We start from the raw sequence: 12,355 nt of genomic DNA on the forward strand, positions 1-12,355 counted from the left end.
ACCTCCTCTCCTTGAGAAAAGCCTGAGTGGTGGCAGCAAGTCACCACAGTAGCTGTGATGGAGACAGGGTGGGGGAGAGGTAGGCCCAGCACCTTGTGCATACAGCTCTAGTTTCCTGGGGATCCAGGGGATTGGAGGGCTGAATCCCTCTCCTTCTGGAGGTGTATGTGTACAGGGGCAGACTGGGATGCCAAAGGAATCCCGCAGACGTTCTCCACCCTTCCTAGATCTTTCCCATGGAAACATGGGGCCATCACTTGTGTCTAACACTGAACATGAAGAGAGAGCAAGGCCAGTAGGAGCAATGGTGCCAGTTATACTTGGTCACAGAAATAGTTCTGAATAGTACAGGCCTGTGCATCTACCACACTGGGGGAAGCTGCCTTTGACACAATGCAGCCTACCTCCACGATGGCAGAACTCACTCAGTATTTATTGATAACACTACAGCTCACTCACAGTGGACACACATTGTAGATAAGGCCCCACTCATCCCTGCTGTAAGTCTGGCAAGTTCGGTGGAGTCACACGAGCTAGGTTTCCAACAGAACACGGCCAAGTTATCCAGCTGGATGCTCAGAGGTACGTACACAAAATAGACATTCACATAAAGTACCAATATGCAACTGAGCTGCCCGCTAAAGGCTTAAATTAGGATCAGAAAGAGCAAGAGAGAAGTACTGATTCCCACTTGCAGTTTACATTACATCCCTCACACCATGCATCTGAGGATTTGCTGTAACAATCTACACACACACACACACACACACACTATGTATAGCGGTAAGAGCACTTTAAATCCATAGGCAGCATGGCCATCGGGAGCTGCTTAATGGACATTAAGTCGCTCAGGAGGCCAACTGAAGAAGCACCCGTTAACAGGATACGCTGCGTCCCCCTAGAAGACACTGGATTCTTCTGGAAGATCTGAGCCTTGGACACGGTTGAAGTTGATGGGAAGAGTCGGCATCAGGTACCTTTGTGAGCTCTTTCTTCTACATAAAGCTGCATCTAGAAAAGAGTAACAGAAGGGATTCAGACAGGTAACCCTGCAGTACTGGCTTAATACCTTCTTAGGGGAATGTACTGTAGACAGGGGAAACCAGACTTAATCAGCTTGGGTCTTCTCCGTAGGTTGCACCTGTGATCAGAGTCTATTTGCATGAGGTGATGTAAACTGGTGCTGTGGAGCAGCACCAAAAAGCTAAGGATTCAGTCCAGGGATATATTCTTGCTCTAGGGCCCAGTCCTTTAAGAGCACAGTTCCCAAGGGGAATTCAGGGTGCTTGGCACACTTCCACGAGGTGCTCAGCCGCTCACAATCAGACTGTTAGTGGGCAGCGGTTACAATCCAACAGCTCTGACAGATGGGAGCTACAACCCAGCCCTCCAGCAGTGGCTGTGCTGTGGCGCCTCTCGCCTCTGACGAGCAGAGTGGGGTGTTCTTTGGCTTGCCCGTTGGGCACTTCACTCCCCAGCCCCTGTAACACGTAGATGGTCTGAGCCAGGCTGAACTTACTGGTGATGGGATAATAGGGCCAGTGCATCCTGCCTCAGACAGGTTTCATACTTGAGATGAGGAAGGTCCTTCCCTCCCAAGCTTGCCTGGGCTCAGTGCACTCATTAGTACCCGCCTCCTGTGTCAGCAGCTCCTGCTGGGGTAAGATACTTCACAGCAGTGTTAAGCCGTTGCCCGTAGATGAAGTGGGAGCCAGATTTCCCTCACTCTGGGGAATCTGCATAGATTGAAGTACCATGCCAGCCTGGGCTGAAGCGCTCTTCTCACCTTTAAGATATCCGAGGTCATGGTCTTCAGGGGGATTAGCCGGGGGTCATGCATGTGCACATCCTGCTCATCTGCCAGGATCCATGGGAAATCCTGGCGGCAGGAATAGAGGCTTCCTCAGAACAGGAGGAATGAACTGCAGAAAGCACCCTCCCTTTCTTGGCTCAGAGGGCTGGAAATGGGAGCAGCATTGGGTGGAGGTGGCAGGGACCCACTACTGCCCCTCCCTCCGGCCTTCTGCACCCCACAAGTGCTCCCCCCACCCCTTCCCAGTCATTGGGTCTATGGCAAAGGAGTAAGGAGGGAATGGGGATGGGGCCGTGAACATGAGGATTTGAGGGGGACCATAGATCAGGCTAGGGGAGGAGTAGAGGCAGAGCACATGCCTGGCTGGGAAGTTAGCAGGGAGCTCCCAGCTTTAAAGAGTGGTTTATACCAGAAAGTCTTGCTAATCCACACACTGACAATGCCCACCCCGCCCATCCCTCAGCCAGGGTTTACCAGCAGAGCCTGAGCCAAGGTCTTTGATTACTAAGGGCTCATTACCCTATGCACCCAGAGACCTCAATCTCCTCCTCCAATTCCCTCCCCTGACCTCCACTTGCAGACCTTACCTCTGCCCTGGGGCTAAGCAGAAGAACTCAAAGTGGGTTACGTATCCCATAGGGGAAAGGGGGCTCAGCACCTCACAAGATTAGTGACTTGCCCATCTGGAAGACAGGTAAGCCATCTCCCCAGGGGGATGTTGTGAGTATGTACTGGCTAACATGCACATAGGCTGCTGGCCTGTCCACTCAGCCTGCTGTCTGGTTCAGGCCCTTCTTCGCAGGGTTTCAGCTTGAGTTGTCTCATGTAAAACTAATATCAAATTCCACATTGCAAACTAGTCCCTTCCCCTGACCCAGGGGCTGCCAGTCTGGCCTCGCTCCTGGCGGCTCTTCCCCAATCTTCCTACAGGCCATCTGCCTGGGATCTAGCTTGCTCTAGGGCAGCGGTTCTCAAACTAGGGGGTCGGCAGGGCTACTTTAGATTTGCTGGGGCCAGGGGCCAAAGCCTACGCCCCACTGTCTGGGGCCCAAGCCTGAGGGTTCAGCCTTGGGCAGTGGGGCTGAGATTACAGGCTCCCTGCCTGGGGCTGAAGCCTTTGGCCCCCAAATCCATGGTGGCAGGGATGGGGCAGGCTCAGCCTTCAGTCCCCCCTCCTGGGGCCATGTAGTAATTTTTGTTGTCAAAAGGGGGTCGCAGTGTAATGAAGTTTGAGAACCTCTGCTCTAGGTCCCACCTCAGGAGCCAAATTGCTTTCTAGCCCTAGTCCAAGGATCTCCAAAAGGAGCCTTCCTGCTCTCTGCAGCTCTCCCAGCTGGGCTACTTGTTAGCTTTTATAATCACCTGATCAGTCGCAGGCGAGGCTGGGCCCAATGCCCCTCAAAGGGCCAGACACCTGCAACACTGCATGTACATTCCCAGTGCAAAACTTCACACCCTCCTTGTTAAGGAGAGGTCTTTGGAGAGCTCTTCGAGACATCAGGAATTTCTGTGGCCCAGTCCTTCCAGGGAATGATAATAAAATCCCACTGATGAAAGGAGAATCCAAAGCTGCAGCACCTTAATTCACTTCCATCCTTTACCATGCAGCTCACTGCAAGCAACAAGCAGACAGAGGCATCACCTACCTTTATCACCTGGATCTTCTCCATGTTTCGCGTGGCAGCCTCCCGTGTATGAACCAGGACAGTGAAGGTGCAGCCTAGAAGGGATGGGGCAGGGATGAGAGGAAGGCACTGTAATCAGATGGCCAGAGGGAACAGGGATCAGGGTATGATCTGGGCAGTGCCCGGACAGAGCTAGCTTCTCTGCATGTTTCATCCACAGCTAAGTAAATACCAAGACATGTTCCTTTCCAAAAGGGACTGGGGAAGTAATCTGTCATTTTCTGATCTCTCTGACTTTGCTAGCGCTCTCCTTAGCACCACTTCAGAAACTGTGGACTTCTCCACGGTCTCCACCTTCCCCTCTCCTGTAAACCTGTCGCCAACTCCAGGCCCCTGATGCAACTGGCCCAGGGCACCTTTTATTTGATTTGGATTCTGCTCCAGTGCTCATGATCAACATTTTATTTCTACCTTCACCTCTTGAGCGAGATGCTCTTTACCTGTTGGCTGCTGCCTTCCACCTCAGAGATGGTTGCACTTCAGTGATGCTGCATACGTCTAATATGCACCATGCCCTGTGATCGTTTGGGGATTAAATCCCCTGTACTTTTTTTTAATCTCCATTTTTGCCTGTCTGAGTGACAGTGAGCCCAGCTGTGCAAAACAAACTCTCTCTAGTGTCAAGGATCAGAGGTGTAGCTGTGTTAGTCTGGATCTGTAAAAAGCAAGAGAGAGTCCTGTGGCACCTTGTAGACTAACAGATGTATTGGAGCGACGAAGTGGATATTCACCCACGAAAGCTCATGCTCCAATTCATCTATTAGTCTATAAGGTGCCACAGGACTCTTTATTACTTCTCTCTAGTGTGTTTGTCCAGGAAGGACATTTTACGACCCCTTACACAAAGAGCAGTATGTAAAATCAGGCAGTGAGGCTGTCACTGGAGCAGCAGTTAGAGCCCAACCTGTAGAAGAGGAGGCTTTCAGTCCTACCAGGGGGGTTGTTGTCTAGCACGGCATCACACACGCTAATCTTCAGGATGAAGGCACGGAGCAACTGCTCCACGTGGGACAGCAGCGAGTCTGAGCTGGGGAGGAGACAGAGATCATTAGGGGAACTCCCTGGCCCAGAGGGAAGGGTAGTTGTATCCAATATCAGCTCCCAAAGTCGAACACAAGGAGAGGGAAGCAGGCACTGGCTGCACTGGGCTGGGAGGAGGGAACCTTTACCTGATGGAAAGTAGAGGTGGCTGAGTGATCTCAAAGACAAATCTCTCCACTGGATGGTGCTCTTTATCCAGGATTACTACCACCACCTTCTCCACGTCATTCTGCAAGCACAGACACCCAGTCAGGAGCTCTCTGCCAGATCACCCCTTTTCCTCTGCTCCCCCTGTCTCTGATGCTCCCTATGAATCAGGAACATGCTTATCTGCTCTAGCCCCACATCACTTCAGTGTTTTCCCAGTGCTTTAGAAAGGCTGCTGGATTGCTCTAGCTACAATCAATGCCCTACCAGTTTATTATTGGATACGAGATCCCTGTTGGGGGAATACCTCCAAGACTTGTAGGGAGCTGCAGTCCACCACAACGGACATTTCCCTCTCTAGCTACTGCTACATGGAGAGGCAACGTGCAGCCATCATAGGCTTCCACCTCCCCAAGGATTAGACACGAGGCTCACAATATATACTCCCAACCCAGGGACAATACAAGGCAGAGGACAGTTCACACTCACAGCACCAGTAAGGCAAGTTTGGTTCCACAATTTAGATTATATAAAAATAAGCGTTTAAAAATCCTAAAGCCAACAGACTATTATCTATTGAGTTACAGTGGAAAGAGTGCTGAAAAATAATAAACCATGTGGTGTTGGCAACCAACCACTGCAGCTTTATGGCTAATGCTCAGAAGTGAAATTGATGAAAATTAACTAGCAAGTGAAACTGCCCTTTCAATCCTCCAAACGGAGAGCAATGCCAAACTGCGAAGAGTAATAAACAGCCTACGGCAATGAGCTCTGCACAGCCAGACCTCACTGCCGGATTGGAGCCGTAAGCGGGTGTCTAATTTTGCTTGCATTAATAGTCTCCCTGACTTCCATAAGGCTGCTCACGTGAGTAAAGTTACTAGTGACTCAGTGTCTTCAGGATTTATAAGCCTTATTTTTAAGTGTTTCAATTTTAATCATTTGTAACATACCATAGTTAAGGACACATATATATTAGTTAGCAGTCTGCTGGTGTCCTTTTACCTGTTTCAATGTGAATAAATGACCACCACCAAACCTGGACCCTGGTTGTGGGGAAACTGATTAGGTCACTAACTCTATACCAGTGGTCCTCAAACTGTGGGGTGCATCCCTTCTAGGGGGGTGCAGAGGAACTGGGGGGAGGGGGAAAGAATAGCAGACCTGGGCAAGCCCACATGGGGGGCAGGAAGAGAATGCCACCCAGCCCTGCTCTGCCCCCAGCTCCGCTGCGGCCCTGCCCCCCGTCCCGCTCCCAGCCATGGTTTCGGCCCCAGCCCTCACCCCAACCTCGGCCCCTGGCTGTGGCTCCATTCCCAGCCCCAGCTTTGGACCCCTTATCGCCTTTCCCCACTTCCCCCAGGAGCTGTGGCTCCAGCCGCTGGGGCGGGGGGAGGGAGGTGCGGACACGGTTAGGGGGAGTGTGATCCTGAAAATTTTGAGGACCACTGCTCTATACAAATCTCTGTAAAAGTTCTCTATTTGTGACTAGCACAGTTGGGGCAGGGGGTATGCCCCATACGAGGGTCTCTGGCATGGCCTCACCTTCTCTAGCAGTGGCTTCACACAATGCAACGTGTCCTGGATGTACTGATTCAGCTCTGGATGACAGGACATCTGTGCAAACAGAATGAGAACTCAGATCAAATAGCAGAAGGGCTGGTGGGCTGCAGGGCCTCAGGGGGTTGCTACTGTAATGGAATATTTTACCACTAGGTTGCCAGTTCAAATCCAGCAGAGGTAAGTAGTGATTGGAAGTTGCTGGCATCTGATAACTGTGCAGTGGCTTATGGGAAATAGGCTAGTTGTCAGCAGACACCACTAAACTTAACCAGTGTCTACCTCACAACTGGTCTTTCTTAGAGACAGTCTCTCCCAGCCAGGATTACAGCACATTGTGGGGGCAGCATGGGGGAAATCTGTACTGCTGTTGCCTGTGATCTGTCTGTTCTGTGCATAAGTGTAACATTTCAAACTCTAGAGTTGTTAATTCATCCCTTTTCAGGACCACTCAATTCACTTTGAAAATAATTAAGGGTTTGCATTTGTTCAAATATAAACAATTCAGCTGGGCACCAGCCAGAACAAACGCACCTCCAATATCTCATTGATGGCCACAAATGCCATTCTAGTAGCACCTCCCTGAGCCTAAGCATTCATAATAATACTTACCTCTTCTGTAGTGCTTTTGAACATACAGCATGCTCCCTGCTTAACTGTGTATTTCCTCATAGCCACAGAGCTACAGGAGACACACCTACCTGGACTGGTACGTTGTATTTTTTCCTCTTCTGAAAGATCCCAATGGGGTAAACTTCTCTAACATAAAGGATGAGATGAACAGCCACTTCAAGAAACTCAGAGAGCACATCTGCAACCACTGGAGAATAGAAGAAAGAGGAAGTGGAGGAAAGCAGGTAAAGAAAAACAAACCCAGCAAATATGTCCTGGCTGCAGGAATCTCCTGGTTAACTGTTGCCCATGATCATAATCTTATCCGTACACTGCTTGTTTTATGAACTGTGGTGACATGACGGTCCTCCCAAAGCGTTTTACCCTTGAGATCACTGCATTCACCACTGAGATACAACCACCTCTAGGGTGGAATGTGCTAACTATTTAACACCAAAGCAACACTATACAACCATTTATGACCGGAAGTAAAGAAAAATCCTGTATCCAATTGAAACTGCAGGTGAACTGGAGGAAGGCAGAATTTCATGATATACCCATGTAAAAATATAATTATGCAAGTTGACCAGGATTATAAACGCTCCTTACAGGTCTCACTTCCAAGTATGACCAGAGCTACCCCAGCTTAGCTTGTGAGCTCCAAAGCTCATAACAGAGCGGTGCAGTGGTCATCATAACCTCTGACCTGCAATACTACAACCCACCAGCAAGGCATAAAGGTGTCCCATTTTCCCTGTACAGTACATGTTTCACCCCATTCGCAGCAGTAGCTGAGGGGTAGAAGACCAACACACCAAGGCAGAGCCAGCTCTATCTCCACAGGACTCCCTGTGCCAGCAAGAAGCCTCATGAGCTTCTGGAGAGCAGCACGCTATGCTACCTTGTCCAAAGTTGAGATCCTGCCGGGTGAGGGTGGTCATCTTTCCAGTAACCTGGGAAGGAATTGGGAAAGGAGTTTTCCTCTCAGCTCATGGCACCATTCAGATCCCTCTCCCCCATTACCTCCATACCCGCAGCAAAATTCCACACTCTAGGTATTTGCGCACACACTAACTGCTATTACACAAACCAATGAAGGGTTCTGATTTTCAAATGCCGCATAGCCCCATCTACTTGAATTGCCATCGGGGTTGCTCACAGATCGGCTCTCAGGAGCCCAGTTAAAGGGATAGTGGGTAACAAATCATATTTTGCGTAAGATGACATCTGTCCTTGTGTTCTTGATAACACCTCAAATTGCAAATCTGAATGTACTGGTTTCTGCTGTTTGTGGGAGTGTTTCTTGTTTGTTAATGTTTTGGGATATGTGATTTTGTTTTGTGTTTGTTTGTTGGGGGGGTGTTTTTGTTTGATTTTTGCATTAGCCTGGGCAGTGAAAATAAGCTAGTCACTTTCACAATTTTGTCTATTTCCCTTTCTGGTTCCCCTGCCCTAACAAAATGCAGCAGTGTTTGAGTTGCAGACACTACAGGGGAAGGATTAAAGCCAAACAACAAAATTATATTGATGTGGAAAAAAGTGTTTTATAAAACCAAACTCCCCTCCCATATGAGGTACTTATATGGCCTCTGTTAGACAGTAGCTGAGCACCTCACAGTTATTAATGTACTTATCTTCACAACACCCTGTGAGGTAGGGAAGTGCCATTATCTGGGGAACTGAGGCACAGAAAGACTAAGGCCATAGATTTTGAAGGTATTTAGGCAGGGCTGCCCTCGGTGTTGAAATGCCTAACTGATTTAGAAGCCTAAATGTCATTTCCAAAAGGGATTTAGGTACTTCAGAACCTAAATTCCACTGACTGTCACTGAGTGCAGCAACACCTAAATACCTTTAAAAAAAAAATAAAATCTAGGCCTCCACCCCAGGACATACAGGAAATCTGTGGCAAAGCAGGGAATTGAACTCAGCTCTCCAGTGTCTCCTGCTTTTACCTTCAACCTCAGACCATCCTTCCTCTCACAAAGACCCTAATCCTGCAGATGAATCTACACAGAGACACCTGCACCCACCTGAGCACAATTGCAGGACAAGACCACTGTTTTTAATAGCTAATCCTCCCACTGCCCCAGGATATGGCTTACTATGGTGAGGACGGGGGACCGTGGGTCTGACCCAGAACCCACTAAGATCAGTCCTTCCATCCATTACAGTGGGGTTTGCATCAGGCCCCAGGTGTGTACCCGGATTACAGCAGATAGGATAGAAAATGTACTGATCCACTCAGCAGGGCTCTTGTCAATGGGTCTGGGAGGCCCCAATGGATTGAGGTTGTGTATATTGGTAATGATGCTCTTTGGAAGCTGGGGAAAGCCTGAGCATCTTGTCAATGGAGACACTCTTATTACTTTATTTTGGTACCATCCGATATTTCTTTTTACATTTTCAGGGCAATTGGCCAGACAGGATCCTGAGCAAGCCTGGATTTGGCAATCGGTGGCAGGCACTCGTGAATCCAGCAGGGCACCCCCCTCTCACCCGTGGTGATCGGTTCACTCCCACGGCACAAGCCCACCCCCAGTAGGGCTTCTCCAGGGCAGCAGGTGGCTGCTTCACCCCCCAGACCCACCCTGCTCTGGCACCTTGCGGCGGGGGGGGGGGGAGGTTCTGTGAGAAATTTGGCACCTTCCAGGAACAGGGTCTCATGTGGGCACCCGCCACCCCGGTCTCATTTCAGGGCAGACGCAGGACTGATCTCACCAACACCCCCTCCCAGTCTAGGGCGCACTCAGGGCCCCCCTCCCCTATGCCTCCAGCCCCGCCTTTCGGGGCACGCGCGGGGCCACCATCCCCAGCCCCCCCTTTTCGGGGCACGCGCGGGGCCACCCCTATTCCAGCCCCGCCTTTCGGGGTATGCGCGGGGCCACCATCCCCAGCCCCCCCTTTTCGGGGCACGCGCGGGGCCACCCCCCCTCGGGGCACGCGACGCCCCCCGTGCCCCCCCTTACCGCGGGGCGGTGGCCGCTCCCCACCCGGGCCCCGGTTGCCAGGCTTGGGGGTGTCCGCTCGGCGCGGCCCTTTGACGTGCCTCGCCGCCCGCTGCCTTCCGCCGGGTCCTAGCGCCCCGCGGGTTGCGCCAGCCGCGCACAGCTGGAGGGCGGGGCGCAGCGCCCAGGCGCTGGGGGGAGCCGGGGCCTCTGACGATCTTGGTGTGGGGATCTCCGGGTGGGGGTCCCGCGGGGGCGGGAGGCCACGCAGTGTCCCTGCTTCCTCTTCAGAGAAAGGGTCTCCGCAGTGTGTGTTCCCACGGGACAGGCAGGGCCTGAACCAAAGCCAGTGGGACTGGGAGCCTGTCATGGAGCTTTGAATCAGGCCTTCGAAGGGGAGTCGGGGGGAGGACGATGTGGGGATCAAAAATCACTTCAAAAACAAACACCTTTCTGAGCCCTTTCCTCAGTAACACGCTCAAAATTGAGTTTAGCGCTAATATGTTTCTCTTCATCGGATGGTCTCATTTTACAGGTAGGGAAACTGAGGCAGAAAGCAGTGAGTGACTTGATCAAGGGCTTTCAGTGAGTTCCTCTGAGATTTGGTTCTTCTCATTTTAAGCACCATACCTATGTGTAATGCTGCACTCAGAGAGGGGGACATAGTCTGGAATTTAGGGTTGGGGTGCTTTAAGGGGCTTTGGGTTTGGGGGGTTCAGGGCTGGGGGAGGGATTGGGGCATGGGCTTACCTCCGGCATCTCCCTGTCAACGGCACAGCTGGGGTGCAGAGCCAGGCTTAATGCTTGTCCTGGCACCGCGGACTACGCTGCACCCTGGAAGTGGCCAGCAGGACTGGCTCCTAGGCAGAGGTACGCGGGCGGCTCTGCGTGGCTCTCGCCCGCAGGCACCATCTCCCCCCCCCTTCCCCCCAGCTCCCACTGGCCAGTTCCCAGCCAATGGGAGCACGGAGCCGGTGCTCAGGGTGGGGGCAGCCCCTGGAGTCCATGGTGCCCCCTGCCTACCAGCCGGACCTGCTGCTGGCAGCTTCCGGGGCACAGCACGATGTCAGAACAGGTAGGGACCACTCGTTTTTACTGACCGGCCGCCAGGGTCCCTGGGTGCTGAGCAAGGTGACCCAGTGCCTTGCATTCTGCGACCCAGTACTTGAAAACCACTGATCTAGATGCAGGCTTTGTTGTGTCTAAACCAGCAGTTCTCAAACTGGGGGTCGGGACCTCAAAGTGGGTCATGACCCCACGATGCCAGAGCTAGTGTTAGACTTGCTAGGTCCTGGGGCTAAAGCCCAGGCCCCACTGCCCGGGGCTGAAGCCCAAGAGCTTCAACCCTGGGCGGTAGCACTCAGGTTACAAGTCCCCCCACCTAGTGCTGAAGCCCTTGGGCTTAGGCCCTCCCTGCCTGGAGCATCAGTGCTCACGTTTCAGTCCCCTCCTCCTGGGGTCATGTAGTAATTTTTTTTGTCAGAAGAGGATCGCGGTGCAATGAAGTTTGAGAATTCCTGGTCAAGACAGATAGCTATCCAGCCTCCTTTTGAAAGTCTCCCTCTTAGAGGGACACTTTTAGATCAAAGTTGGCCCCAAATTCTGCTTCTTTAAGTCAAAAACTCTCAGACCAGTTTGAAAAAAGACGGTAACCAACAAAAATATCTCCAGGCATTTATAGTAATTCCACTATGTTTTTAAAAAAACCAAGTAAACATTCCCTTTGGTGTTTACAGCCCACACTGGGCATCATTGTGCCGTTCCTTGACAGCCAGAAAGCAAAATTCTCTATATACACATAATAAATAAAGACAAAGAAACTGACTTCAGTGATTTTCATTGTCCAAATGTACATGCAAACATTAAAAAAAGCTTTTTTCAGATTCTGTCATTCTTAATAATCTAAAGTGATATGAGTAACGCAGGTATGGAGAATTAAAAATTATATATATATTTACACACCCACACACACACAATGAATTTGGTGGTGTCAGAGTCCAATCACCCTAGGATGGTCCAGTGGTTAGTGCAGCAGCCTGAGCACAAGACTGGCACAGCTGCACTGCAGTAGTTGTGCCGCCGTAGCAACTGTAGTAGCTCTGTGCCTCAGTTTCCCATCTGTAAAGTGGAGATAATAGCACTTCCCTAGCTCATAGTGGTGTTATGAGAATAAATGCATTAAAGATTGTGAGGTGTTTAGATACCACCAGTGCCGCCCGGGGGGAGGGCAAATGGGGCAATTTGCAGAGTTTTGGGGGCCTGTGGAGCAGGATCCTTCACTCGTTCCAGGGGCCCTGGAAAACTCTCGTGGGGCCCAGGCCCCTGGAGTTTCTTCCGCTCCAGGTCTCCAGCAGCAATTCGGCAGCAAGGGGTCCTTCCGCTGAAGTGCTGGGTCTTTGGCGGCAATTCTGCGGCGGGCGCCCCCAGCCGCCAAAGACCCCAGGCCCTCTGAATCCTCTGGGCAGCCCGGGATACTACCGTGTAGAAGTACCTTAGATAGATTGATTCTCCTATCTCACTCAGTCATTCCACCTTCTAAATTTTCTCTA

At 51.2% G+C, this 12,355-nt stretch overlaps 1 protein-coding gene across 1 annotated transcript; it reads right to left on the reverse strand.

The window, feature by feature from the left end:
* Nucleotides 1-412: 412 nt before the first annotated feature.
* On the reverse strand, nucleotides 413-9,927 carry MAD2L2 (mitotic arrest deficient 2 like 2). Its single transcript, XM_050931895.1, has 9 exons — nucleotides 9,828-9,927; nucleotides 7,760-7,811; nucleotides 6,948-7,066; nucleotides 6,232-6,303; nucleotides 4,668-4,768; nucleotides 4,431-4,525; nucleotides 3,460-3,533; nucleotides 1,787-1,879; nucleotides 413-1,011 (listed from the first exon to the last, which is right to left on the reverse strand). Exons 2-9 carry the CDS (start codon nucleotides 7,797-7,799, stop codon nucleotides 970-972), a joined length of 636 nt encoding a protein of 211 aa, XP_050787852.1. The 5' UTR covers nucleotides 7,800-7,811; nucleotides 9,828-9,927; the 3' UTR covers nucleotides 413-969.
* Between the last annotated feature and the right edge of the window lie 2,428 nt (nucleotides 9,928-12,355).

Source organism: Gopherus flavomarginatus, chromosome 21 (genome assembly GCF_025201925.1).
Source record: "Gopherus flavomarginatus isolate rGopFla2 chromosome 21, rGopFla2.mat.asm, whole genome shotgun sequence".
NCBI classification, from domain to species: Eukaryota; Metazoa; Chordata; order Testudines; family Testudinidae; genus Gopherus; species Gopherus flavomarginatus.